Below are 26,868 nucleotides of genomic sequence, written 5' to 3' on the forward strand. Positions count from 1 at the left end.
GCCTTTGTACATGGGCAGTACTTAGTCCTTATTGATTGCTTACTCTGATTTTGTATCTAGAAAAAAAGGAACAGGAACAAATAGATAAGAAAGTTGCTCAGATTGTAGGGCTTAAGAGTGTGTGGCTGGGACCAACGTGATTTTCTCAAAAGGCTTAGATCTTGTTTGTAATGTGTATCTGCTGGGATGATTTTTGGTTGCAAGTTATAGAAACAAAATCACAGTTTTATACATACTAGGGATTTTATTCTTCTCATGAACCAAGAACTCAAAGATTAGCTTGGACCCAAAGTCCGTGAAGCATCCTATGCAGCCATACTTAGAGTGTGGACTTTGTCTTCATGCTCACAAGATTGCTGCTCTTCTTCCAAGCATTGCATCCACATTCCATGTAGGAAGACAGGGACAAACAAAAGGTGCTTCTCACCTGATTCCTCCTCCTCTACAGATCCTTCCTAGATGTCTCACCCAGAAACTTCCACTTACATCTCATTGGCCAGAATTGTGTCACACACCCACAATTCTAGCTGCAAGGGAAGCTAGAAATACAGTTTTGGTTTTTTTTTTAAGGTGGGTACAGTAATGCTCCAAACAAAATTGGGGCTCTGTTGATAAGTAAGAGGGAATGGATATTGGGTCGGCAGCTGGCAGTGTCTGCCACTACACTGTGAATTTAAAATGATAATTGCTGCTTTCAAAATATGTATCAGCGAAGCTCTTCTGATTACTATACACATGTTAATTCATGGAAAATATTATCATCCCAATATTTCAGTTGAATGAGCTGAGATAGACAGAGGTTAAAAAGTTAACGGGTTCCAGAGAAGAATTTTGCAGGAGGAATTTTCTAGCTGCTTCTCTAAGTGCCCTTTTTGTAGGAATGAAACGGATTGTAGGGCAGGAGACACACAGGAAGGGCTGCATCTGGTTCTTTCCCACTAAGCTTTCATGTCAGAGCTGTAAACACAGTAGACATTGCTGGTGTGTACCGGCATCTCCAGCCTGTTCTCACAGGCAGTAGATCATCCTTCTCAATAATTTTTCACCCGTTTTTATGCCAGAAGTCCTTTCAATTAAGTGGAGGTTTCATTGGAATAATTAAACCCTCCATCTCAAGCCTCTCACTCCAATCATCCAGACAGATCAATTAACCGGAGACGCATTTATCTAACTGATGGTTGACCCCCTTCTTATTCCAGAGCTTTTGCGCTGGGGCAGCCCGCGGAGAGGAGAGATGTCTGTCCCATAGAGACAGCTCATTTCCAAAGGGCTTGGCACTCCCTGGATCTGAAGTCATTGCAGCCTCCTTGTTTATTTTATTCAGGTTCTGACTTTTATTTATTCACCCAACAAATATATATTGAGCACCTCCTAAGAGTCAGACCCCGTGCTGAATTTTACTGGGGAGGCGGGAGTGAGGGGGGGATGCAAAGATGAAGCAGACATGTGACAGGTAGCTGAACCCCTCTGAACCCACTTCCTCTTCCATAAGTTGGGGACAGTAGTGGTATCTACCTCATAGGGTTGTTGTAGTAAACGAGGTAATCCACATGGAGCATTTAGCCCAGTGTCTGCTTATAGCAACTACCATGTCCCTTTTCCTAGACAGCTATTAGAGGATATGCTCCGGCAAAATGAGGGAATAAAGCAAAAAAAGAGAAAGATACGGAGCCCAGGAAGCAAGGAATCTGATCAGTTAGATTACATGCTATGCTTTGTCAGTGTTAGCTGTGATGATGGCGAATTTTAGACCAGGTCATGCTGAGTCGGTGAGGGTTGACTTGGAATCTCTGCTCTGCCACTTAGTGGCTGTGGGATCTCACCCCGTTATTTAACTCTCTGATCTGACCTCCTCGTCATAAAACGGGAATCCTAAAACCGACCTTATCAGGCTCCTGTGAGTGTTAAGCGAGGCAGCATCTGTGACGTGCCCAGCACATAGTCAGCGCTTCTGGTTTAGGAAGGGGTGAGCTGTCTGACAAGTTTTACAAAAAGTAGAATATAGTACGTGTTCAGAGAATGGAGGTAACTGATTGATTCTTTATACTGAAATATGCCTTAAATGGTTCCAACTATTGACATAGGTAATTTTTTTTTTACCATAATAATACATACATCATGCAGAGATTAAAAGTAAAGTAGAAAAAAAAAAAAACGTAAAGTAGGCTTGTCATGAAAAACATTCATCCCCAGCCCTGATCCCCAGAGGCAGCTACTTCTCTTTTTCTCCATGTTGTTTTCTTCTGTTATTTACCTCCTTATTTCTAAATAATATGCTTACGTTGCTATTTATCAATATGTCGGTTTTAAGACATTATTTATTGACACGCCTTTAGGTGGATGATAATTTAGCTCCCTTTTCCTAGTTCCCCACTCCATGCACTCCGCCCCTCCCGCCACCGCCCGCCATCATCTTGGTACATTTAGATCAGTTTTACCTGTTACATTATCGTGACCAGGTAAATATTGTTCGTGTTGAGGCAAGTTGTATGCTGAGATTATGTTTCCTTTCCTATCTTTTTGTTTTTTCCAAAGTTAATATCGCCTCTCTTTTTTTTTTTCACTTGCTGAGGTTTTTTTAATGTACCTATCCTCAATTTTTTTCTGATTCTCAGACCTGTCATTTGCCTAACAATAATATTTTCTAAATTATGAAATATATCAGATAATGGTTCATTATTTTCCCCCTGGCAGTCTGCATCTAGTGGGCCCTCCATGATCCTGCCAGAATCTTGGCCGGCTACTTTTTACTGCATCCCTCGCATCCTGCAACTTTCCTTGCTGCTCTGTTTCCTGGCCTTCATACCTTCTTCTTTCTTGTTTTATTCCCTCATTTTACTGGAGCATAGCCTGAAGTAGCTTCCTAAGAAAGGGTACGTGGGATCTAAATGTTTAGAGTCCTCACTTTTCTGAAAATAGCATCATGCTCTTTTCACACGTAATAGTTTGTGTAGGTATAGAATCCTAGGTTTAGAAGTCTCTTCCATTGGAAATGTGAAGGCATCACCCAGCTTCCAGCATTACCATTGAAAGATCTGATGCCAAACTTACTTCTAGTCCTTTGCACATGACCTGATGCTTTCTCCCAGGAGGATTTTAGGGTCTTCTCTTACTCCCGGGCGCCCTGAAATTTCAGAATGATATTCTGAGAAGGTTATTTTCCACTGAGTGTACTGAGCACTCAAAGGACCCTTTAAAACTGAAGACTCGGGACTTTTCCTGGTGGCGCAGTGGTTAAGACTCCGCGCTTCCAATGCAGGGGGCCCGGTTTCGATCCCTGGTCAGGGAACTAGATCCCACATGCGTGCCACAACTAAGAGTTCACATGCCACAACTAAGGAGCCCTGGAGCCTCAACTAAGGAGCCCACATGCTGCAGCTAAGAGCCCGCCTGCCGCAACTAAGACCTGGTGCAACTAAATAAATATTTTTAAAAATAATAATAATAAATAAAAAATAAATAAAACTGAAGACTCATGTTTTTACATTTGAAGAATCCTCTAATACTATTTTCTCTGATAATTTCGTCCTATAATTGATATTGTATCCCCACAAGATACACAGGAAAGGAAGCATAATTTCTGCATGATTTCTATTTATTGGATATTAGACCTCCTAAATTGACTTCATTTCCCTCCTTTCTTATTTTCCGTCTCTTAACTTTTTTGTTAACTTTCAGGGCGATTTCCTCAACTTTATCTTCCAAACTTTCTATCGATTATAAACTTCGGCTACTTTATTTTAATCATGAAGAACTCTTTCTTGTCCTTTGCTCCCTTGTCAAAGCACCCTACTATTGTTTTATGACTGCAATATCTTATCTAATCTCTTAATGGATTTTAATTATTGGATTGTGTTTTTTCCGTTTTCTCTTATTCTGTGCACTGTCTGCTTTCTGCCGTTTCCCTGTATCAGTTTGTCTCTTTCGATCTCTTCCTTTCATGTGGAGACTTTGCTTAAACATTAAGTGCCCCTTGCCTCTCTGTTTATTCTTATGTGGGAGGGAACAAAAACTGTGCATGCAAGTTCTGCTTGCATAATGGGCTTCCCTGGAACGTGAATAATCACTGGCTGACTGTGCTTGAATAACACCAATGACGGGGAGCTCATAACTCACCAAGCAATTGACTCCTCTTTTGAGAAGCAGGAGTTATTCTTTTGAACCCTGAGCCAATATCTGCCATCTTAGAACTTGGTTTTAGTTCTGTCTTAAGTTTGTGTGTTAAAGTGATATTTCAGGGAGACTTTGTACATACACTTGCTGGTTAGAGTCATTTAAAAGGTAAACTCTTAAAAAAAAAAGGCAATTCTAGGGGCTGTATGGTAGTGATTAAGTCCAAATCCAGCCTTCCATGCTAATCATATGACTTTGAACCTCTCCCAGGTTTGATTTTCTTGGCTATACTGTGGTGATGACGGTGACGACGGTGATGATGGTGGTGGTGGTGGTGATAAAACCACCTGTCTCAAAGAGTTCTTGAGCAGTTAGGCTTAGCCAAATGCCTGGCAGACTAAGTCGTCTATAAACACAGGGATGATGTTTCCACCAGTTGAATGTCGTACCTATGAGTCAATCGCTCAGGAGACGTAGCCGATACATTTTCCCCGACCTTAGGACCAAGTTTTCGAGGGTGAACTCAAAATTCAAAGGGCAGAAATAGAAAGTTCAGCCTCATTACTGGGTGTCTTGTGCCTCAGTTTTCCCAAACTACATTGACACATCATCGGGTAGTACAAACCTGCTTCCCCTTTCCTGCAATTAAAACCTCTCCTACTATGAATTTTCTTAAAGCTTCTTCTTCTGATTATAAAAGAGGAAAAATGCAAATGCATTCTTCTTTGTTTAATGCAAATACAGAGAAGTATCATTTCCCTGGGCCTCCCTGGGCCTTGGTTTGTTGGGCTGAGGACGGCCCTGCCGATCTTGGCTAGGGCACCTGGCCTGCCCATAGATTTCCTGCTCCCCCAGCCCTCGCCCGGGGCCCCACAGCCGAGGAGACCAAGAAGACAGTGTCCTCTAGAGAAGCATGTCACTGCCACCTCCCCGGGGCTGAGGGGCTGAGGGTCTGAGACAGCTGACTCCTATCCAAGCTGACACCCAACAAGAAGAGCTGCTGTCAGCCCTGGGAGATCTGGTGTCATCTATGATTAATCCTCAAAGCCAAAACCCAACAAGTTTCTGATTAAACGATGGCATCCCAGGGTCCCCATCACCCCTGAGTGGAGCTGTGGGTTTGGAGCAGCCGTCTGGAGCCCCCACCAAAGGACCCTGGCAGCTGCCAAGACAGGTGTCGGGGACTTCCCTGGTGGCGCACTGGTTAAGAATCCTCCTGCCAATGCAGGGCACCCGGGTTCGAGCCCTGGTCCGGGAAGATCTCACATGCCGCGGAGCAACTAAGCACGTGCCCCACAGCTACTGAGCCTGCGCTCTAGAGCCCACGAGCCGCAACTACTGAGCCCGCGTGCCACGACTACTGAAGCCCACACACCTAGAGCCCGTGCTCCGCAACAAGAGAAGCCACCGCAATGAGAAGTCCTGCACACCGCAACGAAGAGTAGCCCCCGCTCGCCGCAACTAGAGAAAGCCCGCGCGCAGCAACGAAGACCCAACGCAGCCAAAAATAAATAAATAAATAAATACAATTGCCATCTCTCAAACCACTAAAAAAAAAAAAAAAACATTTAAAAAAAAAGAACACCGGTGTCGTCCCATCCTCACCTTCTCAGGGTCTGCGCCTCCCCCTCCCCCTGCCCCCTCCTCTACCGCCCTTTCTCCAGAAGGAGAGCTGGCCCGCTCCCTCAAAACCCACAGTCCCAGCCGGGCTCCTGGAGCGACTGGCTGGGCATGACGGCCTTGTCAGTCACCATAAGGAACGCCGCCCTGGGCAAGTGACGGCGCGTTCCTGCCCAAAGCCACGGCGAGCAGAGCTGAGACGTCATTCACAGTGAAGGGAGCGCTTCTGGACTCAGGAGTGTGGTTTGCTGCTTTTGGCCTGATGAATTAGTAGCTGATTAGAACGTCTCCACTCTGCAGATGCTTCCATCAAAGACTTCTAACGACCTTCCACCCGGCCACGGGCAGCCCCACAGTTACCATGTGGCCTTCTCTCCACTCCCAGAGTCTTGGGACCTGGGGCCAGTGGCCTTCCCGCTGTCCATCGGTGGGAACAAAAGCCCGTCTCCCCCAGCAGCTCCAGGCCGTGGTCCACTGCGTCCCCGTCACCTGAAGAGATGCGGGCCCTGGGATTGTGTGGCCTTTGCTTCCAAAGCAGCGGGCCCCTTCGCCGCTTGAATGGTTCTCTCTCTCCAACCTGTGGCCTTGTTTCAAGTCATATTATCTTTCCTCTTACAGATCCTGCCCATCACACCTCCACATCCAGAAGGAAACTGGCTCAGGGAAGGACCAGCCCCAGCCAGAAGGAGTAAAAAGAATAAAAGTCACCTCTTGTCTATTGAGTGCCGACTCTATGCCAGGTACTTCACGTGTGTCTACTTTATGTAAAATAAATAGAAAGCGAGGTCACCTGAGACTTGCCAGGGGAGCGGGGAGGGGAGGGTTCCAGGCAGAGGGAGGTGCAGGAAGCAGGTTCTGAGCAAGCGGGCACCTGGTGGAGAATCAGAGACCGTCAGGCGAGATGCGACCGTGGGGGCTGGCGTGGGGGTCAGCTCGGAGGTCAAGACGGAGATGCTGAACTGTATCATAGCAGCAGCTGGGGCCACACGGTCCATGTTTCCAACGAATGGCGGAGGGACGTGAGACCAGCAGCTGCCATGGAGTTTGTCCACGGGCAGGTAGCCTCCTTGGCCTGTAAAAACTTGAGCAAAATAGCCCTTCCTGTAGAATGTGGCCCAGGAGCCTTGAACCTGCTTTTTCTGGCTGTGTGTAGAAAGACAGATGTGGTCTAGGGTTTGACTCAAGACCGAGCCAGACGCTGCTGAGGGTACTGTCCGAGTTGCCATCAACTCTGGCTACAGTTGAGGGGAGGGAGGACTGTCCAGCCTGATAGGCTGTTAAAGCTCAGGGCCTCGGTGTCTAAGAGTGTGTTTCCGAGCAGATGTTTCATCCAGGTTCCTCCAGGTGATGGGGCCGAGTCAGGCTGAGTTACAGGGAAGCGTCTGAGAAGAGAAATACATTTGAAATTGTGGTCAAGGTGGTTTTTTTTTTCTTTTTTTTTTTTCTTTTGAGCCTAGCTACACTATCCAGAGTTCCTGCCCATGAAATATTTCATACGTATTTATACACACACACACATAAAAATGTATACGTGTATCTATGAAACAAAGAACAGTAAAATGGACACACGTGTCCCCAGCTGAGGCAGTATTTCCAGGATCACCCAGGTCACCTATGTGTCCCTCCATGTCACAGCCGTCCTGCTGCCCTCACCCTTCTGACGTTTATCAGACCCCCGCTCTTCAGTACAGTTTTGCAGTATATCCTCAACCATATAGCTGAGTTGCGTATGTTTGGGAAATTTCGTGGGCGCTCCCCTATCGCACGTAATCTTTCGCGACTTTCTTTTACACTCAGCGTCACCTCCCCGAGGTCCGTCCGTGTTGACGCACGAAGCCGTAGTTCTTTTCCCCTGCCCTGCTGTAGGGTACGCCATCGTTGAATACGCACATTATTTACCCCCTCTACTTGTGTCGGGACGTCTGTATGGTGTCCAGGCTTTTTGGATACACGGTGCCTCTGTTGAATATTCATGCACGAGTCTCCAGCTCAAATTAATGGGGAGATTCTCGAAGGTCTGTAGTAAGGACCAGACATCACACGTGGCCAAGACTTACAGGACTGGGAAGTAGAGTTATACGCCCAGAGAGAGGACTCTTGCCACTTCTCAGGGGCCCTCGGGGTCTCACTGCAGCTCCGCCTGGCAGACCAGCTCCCTCCGCCTCCATAGCCTCGACCTGCCTGGGGCTCTGCTTTACTGTGGCCAAGTTCTAGCCTCCACTGTGGCCACCCTGATGCCACCTCCTAGCTAATTCCCCACAGCACATTCACCCGCCCCACTGTCTCTTTGGCCTATGGGAAATTCCCAGGTCAAGGGATTGGGCTAGTGCAACCAGCCTCGGGATTGGTCCTCTTTGGATCAGGTCACTCGGCTGTGGCTGGAGGGTTTATTTGGTACAGACAGGATATCAGGGCTGTGGCCATCTGAGGACGTGAGCAGGAAGGCAGATATTAGGTATTGGCGTATCGATTTCCCTAGACTTGGCTGTCATCTTTGTTCATTTTTCTTTTTCTCCTTTTTCAAACTATACACATAATACATTGACACGTGTGTGTGTTGTAAACACTAAAACAGTATAGGTAACGTCCAAGTCCTCCTGGCCAGTAACCTCAGAATTCCTCCCTCTTCTTAGATAGAATCAGTATAATCAGATCCTCTCAAACTTTTCCCCTCCCTCCTTCTTTCCCTCCCCTCCCCTCTCCCTATTTCTCTCTCCCCTCTCTCTTTCACACACACACACACACACACACCCCTACCTATATAATTACAGGCGTTGCATTACATGAATGATTTTATACTGTGTTGTGATATTTTTTCTGACACCAAAGGTATAGTGTTTTCTTGACACCAAATACGTGTCATTTTTTTCACACATCCACCAGTTCTCTGACACCAACTGGGTGTCCAGCAATCCAGTTCACTTCTGACACTAACTGTCCAGAGGCAGCAAAGATGCCACAGGCTAAGGGCTCAATCCCACAAGCCTGCCCCCGGCTCGGATGCCGGCCCCAAACCCAGGGCCACCTGCCCTCTGACTGAGCAGCTCTAAATCAGGGTCTCCCACAGCCTCCTCGCCAGGTGCAGTAATTTGCTGGAATGGCTCACAGAACTCAGGAAAACACTATACTTACTATAATGATTTTAAAGGATACAAATGAAAACACATATGAGGAGGTCAGGAAGGGTCCCAAGCACAGGAGCCTCTGTTCCCATGGAGTTGAGATGAGCCACTCGCCCAGCATGTGCTTGAATTCAGAAACTTGGAAGCTCTTTGCCCCTCATCGTTGAGGGATTTTCATCAAGGTGCTATTACGTGTGTGATTGATTAAATCATTCTCTGTTGGTGATTGAGTTCAACCTCTAGCCTCTCTCACCTCCCCTGAGGCAGGAATGTGGGGCTGAAAGTTACAACCTTCTAATCACTTGCCTGGTTCTTCTGGCATTCAGCTCCCATCCTAAAGCTACTAGGGGCCCCTTACCCAAGAGTTATCTTGTTACCATACAAAAAGCATTCACACCCTCGTCACTCTGGAGATTACAATCCGTGCTGGGAACCCGGGGCAAAGACCAAATATATTTTTAAATTATACCACATGTATGTGTGTACGTATTTACTTTTTTATTTTTATTTTTTTAACATCTTTATTGGAGTGTAATTGCTTTACAATGGTGCGTTAGTTTCTGCTTTGTAACAAAGTGAATCAGCTATACATACACATATATCCCCATATCTCTTCCCTCTTTCGTCTCCCTCCCTCCCTTTACTTTTTTAAATAAACGATGTCTTGGGATCTTTTTATGTCACTACATCCTTTCAAAATGTTATTCTATAGTGCAAAAGGATCATGGAGTATCTGCTGAAGAATGTTTGGATTGTCTACATTTTTTTCCTATTATAAATAGTGCTAAATTTTCAAGTAAAAAACTGGGGGGAAATTAAATATCCATTATAGGGAAATGAAGAAATAAATTATGGTATATTCTTGCAATGGAATAATACATCCAACAGTTAAAAATGAATAAACCAATAGAAATTAAGGGATTGCCAGATTAGCTTGAAACAACAAGATCACATGTATACTATCTACAGGAGAAAAACCTTACATCCAAAGGTACAAAGAGGTTGAAAGTAAAAGGATGGAAACATAGACTATGCTAAAAAGAATCATAAAAGAGCTAGAGTGGCTTATATCAGACAAAATAGATGTTCAAACAAAAGTGTTACTAGAAATAAAGAAGAGATTTCATAATGATAAAAGTGTCAACCACCAGGAAGTTATAACAGTTATAAGTATAACTTAACCCAAACAACAGAGCCTCAAAATACATGAAGCAAAAACTGACAGAATTGAAGGGAAAAATGTAAAATTCAACAATAATAGACACTTGGAGATTTTTAATACTCTACTTTCAATAATGGATAGAACAATAGACAGAAGATCAACAAGGAAATAGGAGACTTGAACTTGGACTTGTCTATAGTACATGCCACCTAACAGCAGAATACATACTCTTCTCAAGCACCCACCTGGAATGTTCTCCATATGCTGGTCCATAAAACAAACTTCAGTAAGTTTAAAAGGATTGAAGTGATCCAAAGTATGTTTTCCAACCACAATGGAATTAAATTAAAAATCAATAACAAAGTAATTTGGAAAGTTAACAAATACGGGAAATTAAACATCGCACTTCTAAATAACCAATAGGTCAAAGAAATCACACAAGAAAATAGAATATTTACTTTGAGACAAACGGAAATGAAAATGCAACATACTGAAACTTAAGTGGTGTCACTAAAGCAGTGCTCAGAAGGGAATTTATAGCTATAAATGTTCATATTTTTAAAAGATCTCAAATCGGTAACCTAACCTTCCACTTTATGAAACTAGAAAAAGAAGAGCAAACTAAAACTGAAGCAAGCATAAGGAAGGAAGTAATACTATTAGGACAAAAATAAATGAGTTAGAGAAGAGAAGAGCAATAGAGAAAATCAGTGAAACCAAAAGTTGGTTCTTTGAAATTTCAACAAAATTGGCAAACCCTTAGCTAGACTGACCAAGAGAAAACGAGAGATGATCCAAGTGACTAGAATCAGAAATAAAAGAAGGGACATTACTACCAACCTTACAGAAATAAAAGGCAAAATAAAAATAAAGGCATAATATGAACAGCTGTTTCCAATAAAATTAGGTAACTTACATGAAATGGATGAATTCCTAGAAAGACACAAATTACTGAAACTTACTCAAGAAAAACAGGAACCTACAACAAGTAAAGAATTAGTAGTTAAAAACCGAACTACCAAGAAAAGCCTGCCTTGGTGACCTCTACCAAACAAAAGACAAAAAGTATGCCAATTCTTCATAAACTCTCCAAAAAAAATAGAAGAGGAAGAAACACTTCCCAATTTATTCTAGGAGGCAAAATTTACCCTGATGTCAAAACCAGTCAGACATCACGAGGAAAGAAAACTACTGACTAACATCTCTCATAAGGTATGGATGCCAAAATGCTCAAAAATATACTAGCAAACCAAATCCAACAAGTCCATAATTAACTGGGATTCATAGCAAGAATGCAAGGTTTGTTTAATACCTGAAAATTAATGTAATATATTAATAGAATCAAAACTAAAAACTATATGGTAGTTGGATGCAGAAAAACCATCTGACAAAATCAGACATCCTTTTGTGACAAAAATACTCAGGGAGTTTCCTCAGCCTGATAAAGAACGTCTGAAACACACACACACTTAACCAGGTAACATCATACTTCACAGTGAAAACTGAATGCTTTTTCCCCTGTGATCAAGAAAAGGATGTCCATTCTTGCCCCTTCTATGTAACATTGTGTTAGAAGTTCTAGCCTGGGAAATTAGAGGGGAAAAAAAGAGAGAAGGAAAGAAAAGAAAAGGCATCCAGATTGAAAAGACAGAAGTAAAACAATGTAATTGCAGATGACATTATCTTACATATAGGAAAATCATATAGAAAAAATCCTATCATAAGGAATCCACTAACAAACTATTAGAACTAATAAATGATTTCAGTAAATTTGCTGGATGGAAGAGCAATATACAAAAGTCATTTATTGCATATCCATATGTTAACAATGAATTTTATTCAACAAATAAAATTAAGAATACAGTTCACATTTACAATGCCATCAAAAAGAATAAAATACTTAGGAATAAATTTAGCAAAAGAAGTGTACACTGAAAAACTACAACACATTGCTGAAAGAAATTAAAGAAGATCTAAATTAATAGAAACACATCCCATATTCTTGGAGCATGACACTTAATTGTTAGGTAGTAATACTGTTCAAATTGATCTACATATTCAACAGATTCACTATCAAAATCCCAACTACTTTTTTTTGCAAGTATTGACTAGTTGATCCCTAAAATTCATACGGAATTGCAAGGGGACCTGAATAGCCAAAACAGTCTGAAATGGGAAGAACAAGGTTGGAAGACTCATACTTCCCAATTTCAAAACTTACTGCACATTTACAGTAATGAAGACAGTGTGGTACTGGCATAAGGATAGACATGTAGGTCAATGGAATAGAATTGAGAGTCCAGAAATGAACACTCACATTTATGGTAAATTGATTTTTGACAAAGGTGCCAAGACCATTCAATAGGGAAAGAAGAATCTTTTCAACAAATTGTGCTGGAACAACTGAATATCCACATGTAAAAAACAGTTGGACCCTTACCTCACACCATACACAAAAATTAATTCAAAATGCATCATAGGCCTAAATGTGAGAGCTAAAAGTATAAAACTCTTAGAAAAATAAATAGAAGTAAATTTTTATAACCTTGAATTAAGTAATGGTTTCTTAGATACACACCAAAAGCACAAGTGAAAAAAGAAATTGGACTACATCAAAATTAAAAACTTTTGTGCTACAAATGATACCTTTAAGAAAGTGAAAGGGTAACCAACAGAATAGGAGAAAATATGTGCAAATCATATATCTGACTTGTATCCAGAACACATAAAAATTCCATATTAAAGACAAAGATCCAATTTAAAAATGGGCAGAGGATTTGAATAGGCATTTCTCAATGCACAAATGGCCAATGTGCACATGAAGAGATGCTCAACATCATTAGTCAGTAGGGAAATACAAATCAAAACCACAATGAAATACCACTTCCCACCCATTCAGATGGCTGTACTAAAAAAGATGGACAAGAATAATTGTTGACAATTAGAACCTCGTACATTGCTAGCAGGAATGTAAAATGGCGCAGCCACTTTGGGAAACAGTTTAGCAGTTCCTCAAAATGTTAAACATAGAGTTACCACGTGGCTCATCAGTTCCATTTCTGCATATCTGCTCAAGGGAAATAAAAACATGTGTTGACAAAAAAATGTGTACATGAATCTTCATAGTAGCATAATTCATGACAACCAAACAACCCAAAGTCATCAGTGGATGAATAAACAAGATGTGATATATCCATACAATGAAAAAGTATTCTTCAATAAAAAGAAATACTGAAACATGCTACATACCGCATGGATGAACCTTGAAAAGAAGCCAGTCACAAAAGACCACATGTTATACAATCCCTTTTAAGTGAAAAGTCCAGAACAGCCAAGTCTACAGAGACAGGAAATAAGACTAGTGGTTGCCTAAGGTTGGAGGAGCAGGTATTGGAGGGAAATGGGGAGTGACTACTAAAGGGTATGAAGTTTCTTTGGGGGGGGTGATGAAAATGTTCTAAAATTAATTGTGCTGATGGTTGTACAACTCTGTGAATATACTAAAAAGCATTGAATTGTACACTTTTAAAAGGTGAATTGTATGGTACATGAATTATATCTCAACAAAGCTGTTTTTAAAAATGAATGAATTAGGTCTGTATGTATCAATCTAGATACATCTCAGTAAATGCAGAGAGAAAAAAGCAAGTTGAAAAAGGAAACAGGAAAGCATATAGTATGATGCCATCTATGTGAAACTGTAAAACAAAAAGTATAGCATATATTGTTTATGGAAATATAAATTCTTAGTAAGATATAAAAACTTGGAAGGAAAGGATATACTCCAACTACAGAATTCTCCCTCTCTCCCTATAATTTTTTTTTTAATTTTATGGCTTATCCGTCCATTGTTTGTGTTCAGTACCTAAAGAAATATATGTCTATTCATATCCCTTCCTTTCTCAAATAAAAGTAAGACTATATATGCTTTTCTCTATTTTTTTTTCACTTCACAGTGGATACTGGAGATCTCTCCAGAGTTTATAGAGCTATTCCAGTGAGGCTCTTTTATTAACCTTGTTGGGGTTTCTGTCTAAAAGGAGGAGCGCCAGAGATGGATGACTATATGGAGACACTGAAGGATGAGGAGGACGCCTTGTGGGAGAACGTGGAGTGCAACCGGCACATGCTGAGTCGCTATATCAACCCAGCCAAGCTCACCCCCTACCTGCGCCAGTGCAAGGTCATTGACGAACAAGATGAAGATGAAGTGCTTAACGCTCCCATGTTGCCGTCCAAGATCAACCGGGCAGGTAACCTCGGGAAATAACTTACCGTTAGCTGTAGCAAAATGAAGTTTCTCTCAGTCAGGGATGTTTAACTAGAGTCCACAGACCCCTCTACCCACCCCTGGTCCCCCACCAAACTGTCCATGCGGTAGAGAGGGTCTATTAACTTGGACAGGGGGAAATTACATCTTTATTTTACCAACCTAAGACTTAGCATTCCCTTCAATTATGGATGCAGGTAGGCAACAAATCACAATGATTAGCAATACTTGTGTCTTTGTCCACAGTAAACATTACAGATATCTTCTTATCACATTACAGCTATTACAGATTTCCAAAATATCATTTACACTCATCTCTCCCTTGAAATTATAGTAGTCATTAGACCTGCCAAGAGATTGGGTTATTTAATGCATTAATAAAGAAGCACATTTATTACTGAGTCACAAATTTAATATTTGTTAACTGTATCTTATTATAATTGATTCCCTTTGTAATCCAATGCATTTTATCTGTTTGAAAATGTTATTCTGATAAAGGGTCCATAGGCTTTTCCAGACTGCCTAGGGGTCCATGACACTTTCTCACATTCATTAAAGGTAGGTAGTGAGTGTGGTTTGTGAACGTTGTTTTGGTTTTATATACATCTGTGTGTGTATTCACACATATGTTTGTAGCAAAATATGTCTTTGTGTGTAAGCATGCGGTCACAATGTAAAATACATTTCTTTCTGTGGCTCACAGTTTAAGAGGTTTGAAACTCACTTACCCACAGTATGACTGGTGATAAGTAGCTCATATGCTATGACTCTCTTTTGCATACGTGACAAACATCACTCATCACAGCGTGTTTTCCTACTGAGCTTGGATGTAACTTTAGAATCCCTCTCAACACAGTGCTCCAGGCAGCTTTGACAAACAATCAGTTGACACAAGATGAAATTTATTTATTATGTCTACCCTAGGGGAAGGATTGAGTTTTAGGACCTCAAGGGAAGAAACAGCTGAAAATAAAATGTTTAAGGAAGGGGCAAGAAAGGTAAACAATAAGTGGAACCAGTAGGATAAAAATTGAAAACTGCCAAGGAAATTACACTTAGATTAAAAATGTTTCCAGACTATGTGATAATCCCATCGAAGAACATGGAGCTATTCCTGCTTCCTGTGACTTTTCCTAGCTCCCCACCCAAATGCTTATCTTCCTGGTCTGAATCCCAGAGAACCATATATTATTCTGTAACCACTGCTGTACATCCGTCCTCCTTCAATCACAGATGCGCTGATGCCTGTATGGTTAATTTTAGCCCTGGTCAGTTGGGAAGCTCTTTAAGACTGTTGGTTTCCTATGGCTGCTCTGGTTCTACCAGTCTTTTGGAGAAAGGAAACTAACACTCACAATCCCAGCTGAGGGCCTGGCACTTTGATTTACATTATCTGGACTGTAAGATATAACTCAGGAGTGACAGGATGTGGTGAGACTATCTTCTTAAGAGTGTCCTGACGGATGTGAGCCCAGCATAAGACTGGATTTGGAGACTTGCATCCAATCAGACGTGTACGCTCCTGCCCACTTGAGTGATTTGGCCTTTCCTCTAGGCCGACTGCTGGACATTCTACATACGAAGGGGCAAAGGGGCTATGTGGTCTTCTTGGAGAGTCTGGAATTTTACTACCCAGAATTGTACAAACTGGTGACTGGAAAGGAACCCACTCGTAGATTCTCCACCATTGTGGGTAAGTGGCTTTACCATCAGCATTCGGACTGTGATGGGAGGGGGGTGTGTGTGTGTCCAGTGGTGGGACAGTTCTAAGGTTACGGATCTGTGACATCAGGACAGTGCCCCAGTGGCACTTATGAACTGTCAACCACTTATTTCTGCCTGATGATGAAATGTAGGTGACAGAGGAACAAACTGAATCAAGAGCCAAGAGAAGTGGGTGTTTACTGAACATCCCCCATGAATGTTGGTGGGGTGGAACTCCCCCTACCCTCTGGATCTTGTCCTTGCCCTGCCTACCCTCCTGCCAGTATCCCATGAACCAAAGCCCATGGTCATCTCATCTTAATTTTCCTTCCTAAATATTCTTAAATCAGTCTTTTTTCCATATACACCACTATCCTAGTCAAGACCCATACAATCCTATCAGCTCTTTATATCCATTCCTGCTCTGATCCAATGAGTTCTCTACTCCTCATGTTACCCTCCGCTACTTAAAACCTTTCAGTGGCTTTCCATTGTTTCCATCTAAAGACCCCAGTGCAGCCCACAAGGACCCTACATGGTCCAGCCCCTGATGATACCCCCAGCCTCACCTTTCTGCCTCTCCCTCTCTCTAAGCTCCAGCCACTTTGGTCTTCCTTCAGTTTCTGAAATGTGCCAGGTTCCTCTTCCCTTCCCATAGGACCTTGGCAATGTTCCTAGAATGTGTTTTCTCTCCTCAATACTTGAGCTCATCCATCAGGAGCCTTCTCTAATGCCTCTGTCCACTCAGCTGGATCTGGTCCTCCCCACCCCGTTACACACTCTCATAGCCTTTACTTTGTGCAGTCCTCTCAATCTGTAGTTATATTTGTGTGTGATCACTTGCTTTTTTAATGTCTGTCTCCCTTACCAGACATAAGCTCTACCGGGACCAATGCTGTCTTGCGCACCCTGAATCCCCGGTGCCTAATGGGTAGTAAGAGCTCAGTAAAACGTTGCTGAGTGAATGAGTGAACGAATGACACCTGCCCCACGTCTGGAACCCCCTTCTTCCCCTCCCCAGTCCTCAGGCCTGACTGGGTGCCCCCTCTCCACAGTGGAGGAGGGCCACGAGGGCCTCACACACTTCCTGATGAACGAGGTCATCAAGCTGCAGCAGCAGATGAAGGCCAAAGACCTGCAGCGATGTGAGCTGCTGGCCAAGTCGCGACAGCTGGAGGACGAGAAGAAGCAGCTGACGCTGACACAGGTGGAGCTGCTGACCTTCCAGGACCGGTACTACAAGATGAAGGAGGAGCGGGACAGCTACAACGACGAGCTGGTCAAGGTGAAGGACGACAACTACAGCTTGGCCATGCGCTACGCCCAGCTCAGCGAAGAGAAGAACATGGCGGTCATGCGGAGCCGAGACCTGCAACTCGAGGTGAGGGGCACGTGGCGGCGGCTGCTGGGCCAAAGTGAGTGAGGGGGACGTGAAGGCCACTGGGGCAGAGACCACCAGGCAGGCAAGGGCAGGGTTTAACACTTGGCCAGGTGAGGGAGGAAGGAGGACACAGGAGTTCTGGGGGCCTAGATCCACTGTGCGCATGCGCACGCCAAGCCAGTGAGGCTTGGCGCCGCAGTTTAGTGCCCAGAGCCGCTGCGCATGTGTGCACAGGTGCACACAGACCCAGCGAGCTTGACGTCCTGCGCAGGAGCCCTCTGGGCCATTGTGCCCATGTGCAGACTTGCGCACCTGGACCCGGTGGAGCTTCCCTCTTGCTCCGGAAGGAGGACCCACCAGGCGCCTGAACCAGAGATGCGCACATGGGCCGAGCACATGGGCCCTGCACCTGTGCTGGGTGGGGGGGAAGATGGAGGATTAAGGGGCCTGCCCAGCTCTATGGCCCTCGGGAAAATCAGCGAGGAGGTGGGCACAGCACCTGGCCTGTGGATTCATGAGATCCTTGAGGCCAGGACTCTGCCCTTCACAGCTGTATCCACAAAGCTTAACATGACACAGTGGAATAGTCACTTATCAATGAACAATCCAGTAGCCAAATGATAGACGTCATTAATGAGTTCACCTGCAAAAGGGAGATGGAGAAAGGAATTGGCTTAACTCGTTCATTCCTTTTATCGTGCACTGCCTTGCACCAGGCTCTTTTCCAGGGATACGTAACTCAAAACCAAAGCCCTGCTGTCATGGAGCTCACATTCTAACAAGAAAAAAATGCATCAGTAGCTGGTAGTAATAAGCGCTATTAAGAAGAGGGAGAAAAGAGTTTAGGGATAGCGCGTGAGGGGTGCTGTTGTAAATAGGATGGTCAGGAAGCGTTCCCGAGAAGCAGACACAGGAGCAGAGATCTGAGGAAAGGGAGGAGCCAGCCATGCAAGTCTCAGGGGAAGAGCAAAGAGCGAGTGCAAAGGCCCCAGGTAGGGGCCATGCTCGGTGTTCTTGAGAAACAGCAGGAGAGCCAGTGGGGCTGGAGCCACATGAGCAAGCGGGAGATGGCCAGGGTCCAGATCCTGGGGGCTTGGTAAGAACTTTGGAATTTATTCCAGTAGTGATGGAAGCCACTGAGGGATTGAGAGCTGCGAGTGACAACTGATGTATATCTAGAAGGATCACTCTGGCTGCTGGGTGGAAAATAGACTCTCAGAATATTTATTAAGCACCTGCCATGTGTAAGGAACGGTGCTAAGCACTGTGGGGGACATAGGCGTAAATAACCTGATTTGTGCTCAGGTCACTCACAATTTAGTTGAACCAGACAGATCAGTAAACAGTCCACTAGAATTCAGGTGAATTGAGTCAGTGGCTTAGCAGGCAAAGAGCAGAAGCTTTTAAATCCTTTGGATTTGAGTTCAAATCTGACTTCTGGCTTCTGGCTTTACCACTTAGTTAGTTCTTGGCCTCAGTTTCCTCATTTGTAAATGCCAATTACATGGAAATGAAAATAATACCTACGCTCTAGGATTGCTGAGATACTGAAATATGTCTTTGGCAAGATGGCTGACCTAGTAAGCACCCACTTTGTGTCCACTTGGATGGGACTGGGGATCTAGACCCAGAACAGGTCACTTGGGTTCATCGTCCAAGACTCTGAGGAGGATTTTTTTTTTTTTTTTTTTTTTTTTGCGTGACCAAGAAGCAGGGTTTCTGTGCTGTCTCATCTAAGATTTGGAGGTGTTAACCTGTGGCGGGGCTTTAAAACTTTCTCTCCTAGAACTTTCTCCTGTTTTATGTTTTTCTGGCCATATAGTAACAGTGAGAAACCATATCTAGAACTTGAAGGAACGTCTGGCCAGCTGAGTCCTAGGCCATTTCTCAGGCCCAGGCTGCTTCCCTGCATTCCTTTGTTCCTTCCCTCAGACCACAGGCGTCCAGCCGAGGTCCCTTGCTTGCTAAAGCCACCACCCTCTACCTGCCAGATTTCTTGAGATGTTCCCCCCATAAGCCTAGAATTGAAAAAGGACACTCACCCATTTGGTGCCCTCTTCCTTGCAGACCTTGAAAACAATCTTCTTATTCTAGGTGTTTTGCCAAGGCTGATCAGTTTGGGGAAGCAGACAGGCTAAGTCACAGAGGTTTAAGAAGCTGCTTCCTGGGTGAAGCTCAGCACAACTGGAGAAGTTGTCCCATTTCCAGGGGTAGTAACTGCCTTCTCCTCCAGGAAGCCACTCTTTCTTACACACTAAGTCTGGGCAGGTCCTTTAGGCCAGAGATCCTGTCAATGGCAGCAATGCCATTTGTTCAACTAAAATCTTGTGTGAAACACAAGAGGCCAAAACATGTGCATGCAGAACTACTCTGGGGTGTGAAGTCAGGGTGGGGCCCGGATCTCCCCCCTCCCCATCTCTTTGCTCCCTTCGATAACACGAAGGTTCTTCAGGGAATCTTGACTTCTGAGGCTCAGAGTTTGAAACCCATCCTAAAAGACCTTTAAAATGGATAACATACCTCAGGGAAACACCAGGTTGGGTACCTTTTATCCTAGTCTGTAATCTGTTCCACCCCAAAAAATTGCCTGAGGGAGTCTTCCAGGGGACATAACTGCTTTAGAACTATTCTAAATTAATGGATCAGGACCTCTTCCTCAACAAGGAGGGGGGTGGTTTGTTTCACTGGAAGAGGTTTCTTTGAGGCCTTCTCTGTCGCCAACTGGAGGAAGGAGAGAGGGGGGCAGAGCACCGGTCATGCTGGAAGTCCAGTAGGATCTGGGAGGCGCACTGCCTTTTCTGAACGTTTCCTGCCAACTGCGTTCTCCCCTCGGCACCCTGTGGGTGTTTCAGATCGACCAGCTCAAGCATCGATTGAATAAGATGGAGGAGGAATGCAAGCTGGAGAGGAACCAGTCGCTGAAACTAAAGAACGACATCGAGAACCGGCCCAAGAGGGAGCAAGTTCTGGAGCTGGAGCGGGAGAATGAGATGCTGAAGACCAAGATCCAGGAGCTGCAGTCCATCATCCAGGTGAGGGCCCGCGCGGCACAGTGGGCGGGAGGGAGGACGAGGGCCGGGGACGGACATGCCTGCCTGGCCGTGAGTCCCAAAGCCACCACCTGCTGACCGCAGGACCACAGAGAATTCATGTCGTCCTTGGGCACCTTAGTCCCTCCTCTGTCAGCGGGGGTGACCACACCACCCACTTCTCAGAGACACGACATTATGTGAGATGAAACTTGTGACGGTGTTCCCTTGGCTGAATCACTCCGTGAAAATCACCACTCACACAAAATCACTGCCCTGGGTGCTGTGAGAAAAGTACATCCGAGAAATCTTCTTGCCTTAAAGATTCCAAGAAACTCAACTCTCAGCTCTGTGTGATTTGTTAAATCTTCAAGAGCCTCCCCACCTTTGCCATCACAGAATCATCTGTGGGTACAGAGAAGTAATATCCCAAAATACACCTGCAGGGAAAGAAAAAAGGCACCCGCCCCTTCCTGCAGAATGATTCCCCCAGGCCCCCAGGATTGGCTGCATGGCGTGGAAGGCTCAGGTTCAGAGCAGAGGACGAGTCCCGGTTTAGTCAGAGAGATTAATTGATATTTCAGGGGAGGCATCCGGAAGGTAGATCAGCCCTCATTTTGTCGTCACCTGTGCAGTGTGTGGAAAAGCAGCAACTGTTCCTCTGAGCTCTGATAAGAGCTAGGGCAGAACAATAGGCATCGGGATAGTTCTGAGCAGAAGTGGGTTTTATGCTTCTTTCCAGGTGATAAAATTCATAAATAATAAGCTGCTTAAGGACCCCAAGAGACAGCGACTCTTGCCTCTCTCTGCTTCCCTGGCACAAAACCGTCTGCTTGCTCAGTGTGTCGCTGGCGATTTTGTCTGCCGCCTTCCCGGGCCCCATGCTCCCTGCCCTTCCCCTGCCCCCAGCACCGTTAAACGTTCCCCCCTTCCGCACCCGCCACCCGCCCAGGCCGGGAAGCGCAGCCTGCCAGATTCGGACAAGGCCATCCTGGACATCCTAGAGCATGACCGCAAGGAGGCCCTGGAGGACCGACAGGAGCTTGTCAACAAGATCTACAACCTGCAGGAGGAGGTCCGCCAGGCGGAGGAGCTGAGGGACAAGGTGGGACCCCCATGGGCGGTCGGGGCAGCACCCACCCAGCTGGCACCCTCGGGCCGGGAGCCCCTGTGCACTGATGTGTGTTAGTGGAACCTGCAGAGCCCACACTCTCTTCCAGGGACCAGGTCTGACCCCTGGTGTAAATTCCCGGTGCGTCAGCACCTGCAGTTACTTGTGAATTACTAAGCGTCAGCACGGCACCTGTCTTGCCCCCTGGCTGAAGGCCACAGGAGGGCACACGTGGCGTCCGCCCTGTCTCCCGCTCATTCCCTGGCACATAGTAGGTCCACAGCAAATCTCCGTTGATGGACTGGCCTTTTACCTTGGTCCCTCCTGGTCAGAGAGCTGACTCTCAGAAGGTCAGGCCCTGTGGGGAGGGGCCGGCCGGCTCTGGGAAGACACAGCTGGAAAATGGCTCTCGGCCCCGATGTGCTGACGGCCTGACGCGTGTGTTGATTTCTCCCTGTGCTCGCAGTACCTGGAGGAGAGGGAGGACCTGGAGCTGAAGTGCTCGACGCTGGGGAAGGACTGCGAGATGTACAAGCACCGCATGAACACCGTCATGCTGCAGCTGGAGGAGGTGGAGCGGGAGCGGGACCAGGTACGGGCCTGCCCCGGGGCCGCTGCGCCGCAGGCCCGCGGGCTCCGAGCCGTGGGGTCCAGCAGGATGTTGTGTCCAGGGCAGTGTCCTTAACTCTGCCGGAATCACGCGTGAATCCATCTTTCCTGCTTCCGTTCCCAGAATGAGTTCTATCCCAGTTCATTTGACTAGCCTGGGGGCCTGAGCTGGACCCCAGTGGCCTGGGCTTTAGAGTGAGAGGGCCAGGTCCAGACCCTGTCACCCTTCAGACGCGTGGCTGCGGGCAAGCTGCCACTCCCTGGAAGCCTCGTCTGTGAAATGGGAATAATGATAATAATAGTAGCGCCACTCGCTAGGGCGGAGGGTGGGCTCCAAGAGACACAGCCGGGGCTGCACAGACGGGGGCTGTGGCGTGTTGCTAAGGATGGTATCGGCTGAAACGCCCAAGGGCCAGGGTCCAGAAAAGGGCCGGAGGCCGTGTGGCTGACCCGGGGGCTGGGGGGCGGGCGTCTGGGCCTGACTTGGGAGTGTCGGGGCGAAGAGCCAAGCGGCCTTCTCCTCCGCCTCCTCCCGGGCAGGCCTTCCATTCCCGGGACGAGGCACAGACCCAGTACTCCCAGTGCTTAATCGAAAAGGACAAGTACAGGAAACAGATCCGCGAGCTGGAGGAGAGGAATGACGAGATGAGGATCGAGATGGTCCGGCGGGAAGCCTGCATCGTGAACCTGGAGAGCAAGCTCCGGCGCCTCTCCAAGGACAGTGGCAGCCTCGAGCAGGTGGGGCTGGCCGGGCGCGTGGGCCCCCGCGAGGAAGCGCACCCTTCCCTCCCACGCCCAGCACAGCCGTGCCCCTGAACCGTCGTGTGTCTGGGTCGTGATGAGTAGAAGCCGCTCATTTTGAAGCTAGGAGAGGCGGGACAAAACCCTGGCCTGGCCGCTTGCTGGCCGGGTGATCTCGGGCAAGTCGCTTCCGCGGCCGTTAGCCTGCCGCTGGGTTTCCTTAAGCCCCTCTGGACGGTCATCGGGTGTAAGATGCCCCACTTCCATTAAAGTCAGTAGGGTCAATAAGGAAACCGTCATTTATCTCGATACGAAGTTCAAGCACGTGTCACAGCAGGGCCCCAGGCACTCCGAAGTGAACGATGCCATGGTGAAGGCAGATGGTACTATCACTCTCGTAGCTGTGGGCTTGGGTGCCGTTGTCTGCAGGTACTGTGCTAAGTGCCTTCTGTGCCACGGGACTGCCCGCCAGGACAGTAAGATCGCTGTCTTCCTTTGCCAAGGGTAGAATCCAGAAACAAGCAGCTGAGTAACTTGCCTGAGGGCATCGCTAGTCAGTGACCTGGGGAAACCAGGATAAGACCCACCCTCCCAGCCCCTCGCCCAGAGGACTCAGATCTAGTGCTGGACGCAGATCCAGGAGCGTGACATTCCAACGCAAATGTTGTAAATTACGCGTCGAAGGGGTGCCGTAGGCGTCCAGGGGAGGAGGCCTCCATTCTGTCAGGGTTCCGGGAAAGACTCCCTGCAGGAGAAGCCAGCCTCGGGACCTCCATTTGGAGTGCTGTCCCCGGACTTCACCTGGCCAAGTTCTGACCCCTCTTCTGGGGTTGGCTGAAGTGTCAACTTCCTCAGCTAGGCCTTCACTGGTTCCTAATGGAAACCAGGAGCCTCTGTGTCATGCCCTCAACTTTTGGGCATTTCCCACAGTTTGTAATTACGCAGAAGCTCCGTGTAGGCCCCTCTGTTTGTCCAACACGTAGCATCGTGCCAGGCACAGAGTGGACCCTCGGGGAACATCTGCTGAATTTATGAACGAAAGCTGTGACGGCGCCTGGCTAGGTGAGGAAAGATGGGGCTGTATTCCAGCCCACGGGGACACCACGAGCAAAGGCCTGGAGGTGTGACACCCATGGCATGCCGTCGGCAGGCCGCGGTTGGCAGGTCCGTCATCCATGGAGTGGGAGGCGGGGCCGGCAGGAGGTGGGCTGGAGCAGGTAGCAGGAGGGAGCAGAGTGGGCCTGTCGGCTAAGGAGCTTGGTCGTGAGTTATTCTTGGACGTGAAGGATTTTGTGCGGGGAAGTAAGGCCAAAAGCTTTGGGTTTGGAGGCAACGTAGCATGAGGGCGTTACGTGGCTTTGAGGGGATCAACCAGAAGTTACTGAATACTCGTGCACCTCAGCTTCAGATAATGGCTATAAATCACTTAGGACAGTACTTGGCACTGTGTGTATCATTATCCAGTCATTCAGCAACATTTCTTTTATCTGTAGCTTAGGCATAGGGCTAGAAATTGTGGATCTGATGGTGGTGTATCAGATACGGGGCCAAGACCATCTGGGAGGCAGTCCGTCTACTACTGTAAAGAACACAGTACGAGGGTCTGCGCCAGGGCCCCGGCGGGAGGGAGATGGGGGCGGGGGTCTTGAGAGGAGGAGAGTGGAGCTAGAATGATAGGTCTTGGCATCGAAGTGGACGCGGGGGTCAGGAAAGAGGAGGAGGCCATCCTGAGCTTCAAGCTTGGGTGCCCGAGGGAGTGATGGCGCCATCAGAGCTTGTTTCTGCGCGTGGCAGCTGCTCCTCCGCGCTCCGTCACGGACACGGCCTCTCCTTGTGTCCAGAGTTTGCCCAGGAACCTACCAGTGACCATCATCTCTCAGAACTTCGGGGACACCAGCCCCAGGACCAACGGTCAGGAGGCTGACGATTCTTCAACCTCAGAGGATTCGCCGGAGGACAGCCGCTACTTCCTGCCCTACCACCCGCCCAAGCGCAGGATGAACCTGAAGGGCATCCAGGTGCTTGCACGCAGCCGGGGAGGCGCCAGGGCCCTTGTCGGGCCATCCTGGGGTGGGGGCGGGGACCGGGGAGCTGGGGGCCCCCTGCAGGTGGGCGAGGAGGCAGCAGGGCCTCACGTGGTCCTGGGGCGGGTCTCAGACCCCTGATGCGACTTGACCGCCGTCAGCCCTCTGAACGGAAGCCGTGCCAGCTTGTGCTTTTTGCTTGTTTGTTTTGGCTAATTCTTTCATCTCTTACGGATGTAGTACAAGTTAAGAGAGAGGAGAGAGAATGACATAAGCATTATCTCCAAATTCATTTGTTTATTCAACGAATAGGTATTGAGTGCCTATCGCGTGTTTACTGACGTCAGTGGCTTGCGATGGAGCTGGAGTTACAGCACTTATCCTATCTGCTTTGCTCTGTCCCTAGTGCACTCCATCAGCCGAGGAATGAATGAATGTGAGTGAGTGAATGAGACGGTCTCACTCATGGGGCCTGGCAGTGCCTCTGCTGTGCCCGCCCTCGCACACAGGGAGCGGGAAGGCCTAGGGCAGCACCTTGGAGGCCAGCCTGGAACCTCCAGCACCTAATGCCAGGGGTGGCCGGGGCCGCTGCCCGGAAGCCTCATCCTTTCCTGAAAATTCCCCCGTGCCGTGTAGCCAGTTCTGCTCAGCTTCACAGTACCACCCCACCTCCACTCTCGGCCCTTGTACCATCCGAGCCACGTGGCACCGCCTCCCGTGGGGCAAACGTGTCTGTACCAGCAGCTGCCTGCGCTGGGCCAGGGGAGCCGCGGCCGTGGAGACGGGCATCCTGCGCCCTCCATGGTTCCTGCAGCCACGTGACGAGGGCGGCGTGGGCTCGCCTCAGTTTCTTTCCTTAGCGCCGGTGACGTGTGTGTCAGGCCTTGTTTGATTCGTGTCCTCTGTCTCCTTTCTTGCCCTCCCCTCCCTTTCAGCTGCAGAGAGCCAAATCCCCCATCAGTCTGAAGCGAACATCAGATTTTCAAGGTTAGCGAGACGCCCGGATCCGTCTCCTGTCTGTCACTCTGACTCTCGGTCCATCTGTTTCTCCCATCGTAGGCATCGATCCTGCAAGGTTAACCCGGGAGGGGTCTCGGGGGCCCTGGGGCGGCAGGGTGTCCAGATGGTGATTACGGTTTGCTGTCATCGGAGAGGGCGGGAGCCCTGACCACGGAAACGTCACATCTGAGGTCCTCTCCCCGTGGGTCCGTCTGGAGCCCCGATACTTGGCCTCCCTCCCAGACTTCCGGCCAGGCAGTCCCCGGCGTGGGAGACCAGTTCACCCCTAAGCCCCAGGTTCTCCGAGGAACACTGTCCTCAGAATTCCTCTCACTCATCCTCAGCGCCACTCTGGAGCGACAGCTGACTAGCGAGGGTTTGCCTGGGTGAACCGGGCACCTACTGTGTGCCAGGTGCTGGCAGGTGCACGTAGATGCTTCCAGAGCCCATGTACTCGGGCAGGGCCATTGGTGAGGAGGTGGAATGTGGCTCTGGACACCCAAGAGAGCGGTTGGAAGAAGGCTGGAGAAGGATCTGTCAAGAAGGGCATGTGTAGACGGGGCCTAGAAAAGGGAGAATTGAGGCCGCTGGGCACGGCCTCCAGAAGGGCCCCCCGGGATGGAGCAGGAAGCAGAGACACGGACATGCAGCCTGGAAAGCGTGTGATACAGAAAGCTGTGCTGCCTCCTGGGGTCACAGCAGGACGGTGCCGGGAACGAGCCCGCAGAGGTTGACGGCCAGGCCCGAGTTCACGGACTTCATCCCTCCAAGGAGAGCAGGGCAGGCAGGGGTCCTGATCTGGGCTGCGCCTGGTGGGGACACCGGGGGAAGGGGAGCCCTAGGGTGGGGGCCGAGCCACTTCCCTGGTGGCTAGACCAGGTGTTTTAGGGACCTTGTACAGAAGGGAGGTGTAAAGGGCCTGGGGCCTGCAGAAGTGGAGAGGGCGTTTGTGCCGAGGAGAGGGAAAGGGGTGCAGCGGAGAT

At 47.7% G+C, this 26,868-nt stretch overlaps 1 protein-coding gene across 5 annotated transcripts in view; it reads left to right on the forward strand.

Annotated features, from left to right (window-relative positions):
* CARD11 (caspase recruitment domain family member 11) overlaps nt 1–26,868 on the forward strand; it is a 107,817-nt gene that overhangs the window by 63,542 nt on the left and 17,407 nt on the right. For all 5 annotated transcript variants that reach the window (XM_068524500.1, XM_068524504.1, XM_068524501.1 and 2 more), the window contains 10 exons: nt 6,352–6,473; nt 14,058–14,270; nt 15,843–15,980; nt 17,047–17,372; nt 20,225–20,404; nt 21,354–21,506; nt 21,979–22,104; nt 22,662–22,859; nt 24,704–24,880; nt 25,822–25,873. In XM_068524500.1, coding sequence (XP_068380601.1) covers nt 6,467–6,473; nt 14,058–14,270; nt 15,843–15,980; nt 17,047–17,372; nt 20,225–20,404; nt 21,354–21,506; nt 21,979–22,104; nt 22,662–22,859; nt 24,704–24,880; nt 25,822–25,873 — 1,570 coding nt within the window. In that variant the 5' untranslated portion in view covers nt 6,352–6,466. The remainder of the gene's footprint in view (nt 1–6,351; nt 6,474–14,057; nt 14,271–15,842; nt 15,981–17,046; nt 17,373–20,224; nt 20,405–21,353; nt 21,507–21,978; nt 22,105–22,661; nt 22,860–24,703; nt 24,881–25,821; nt 25,874–26,868) is intronic.

The sequence above is a fragment of the Eschrichtius robustus genome, chromosome 16 (genome assembly GCF_028021215.1).
Source record: "Eschrichtius robustus isolate mEscRob2 chromosome 16, mEscRob2.pri, whole genome shotgun sequence".
In the NCBI taxonomy this organism is placed as follows: Eukaryota; Metazoa; Chordata; class Mammalia; order Artiodactyla; family Eschrichtiidae; genus Eschrichtius; species Eschrichtius robustus.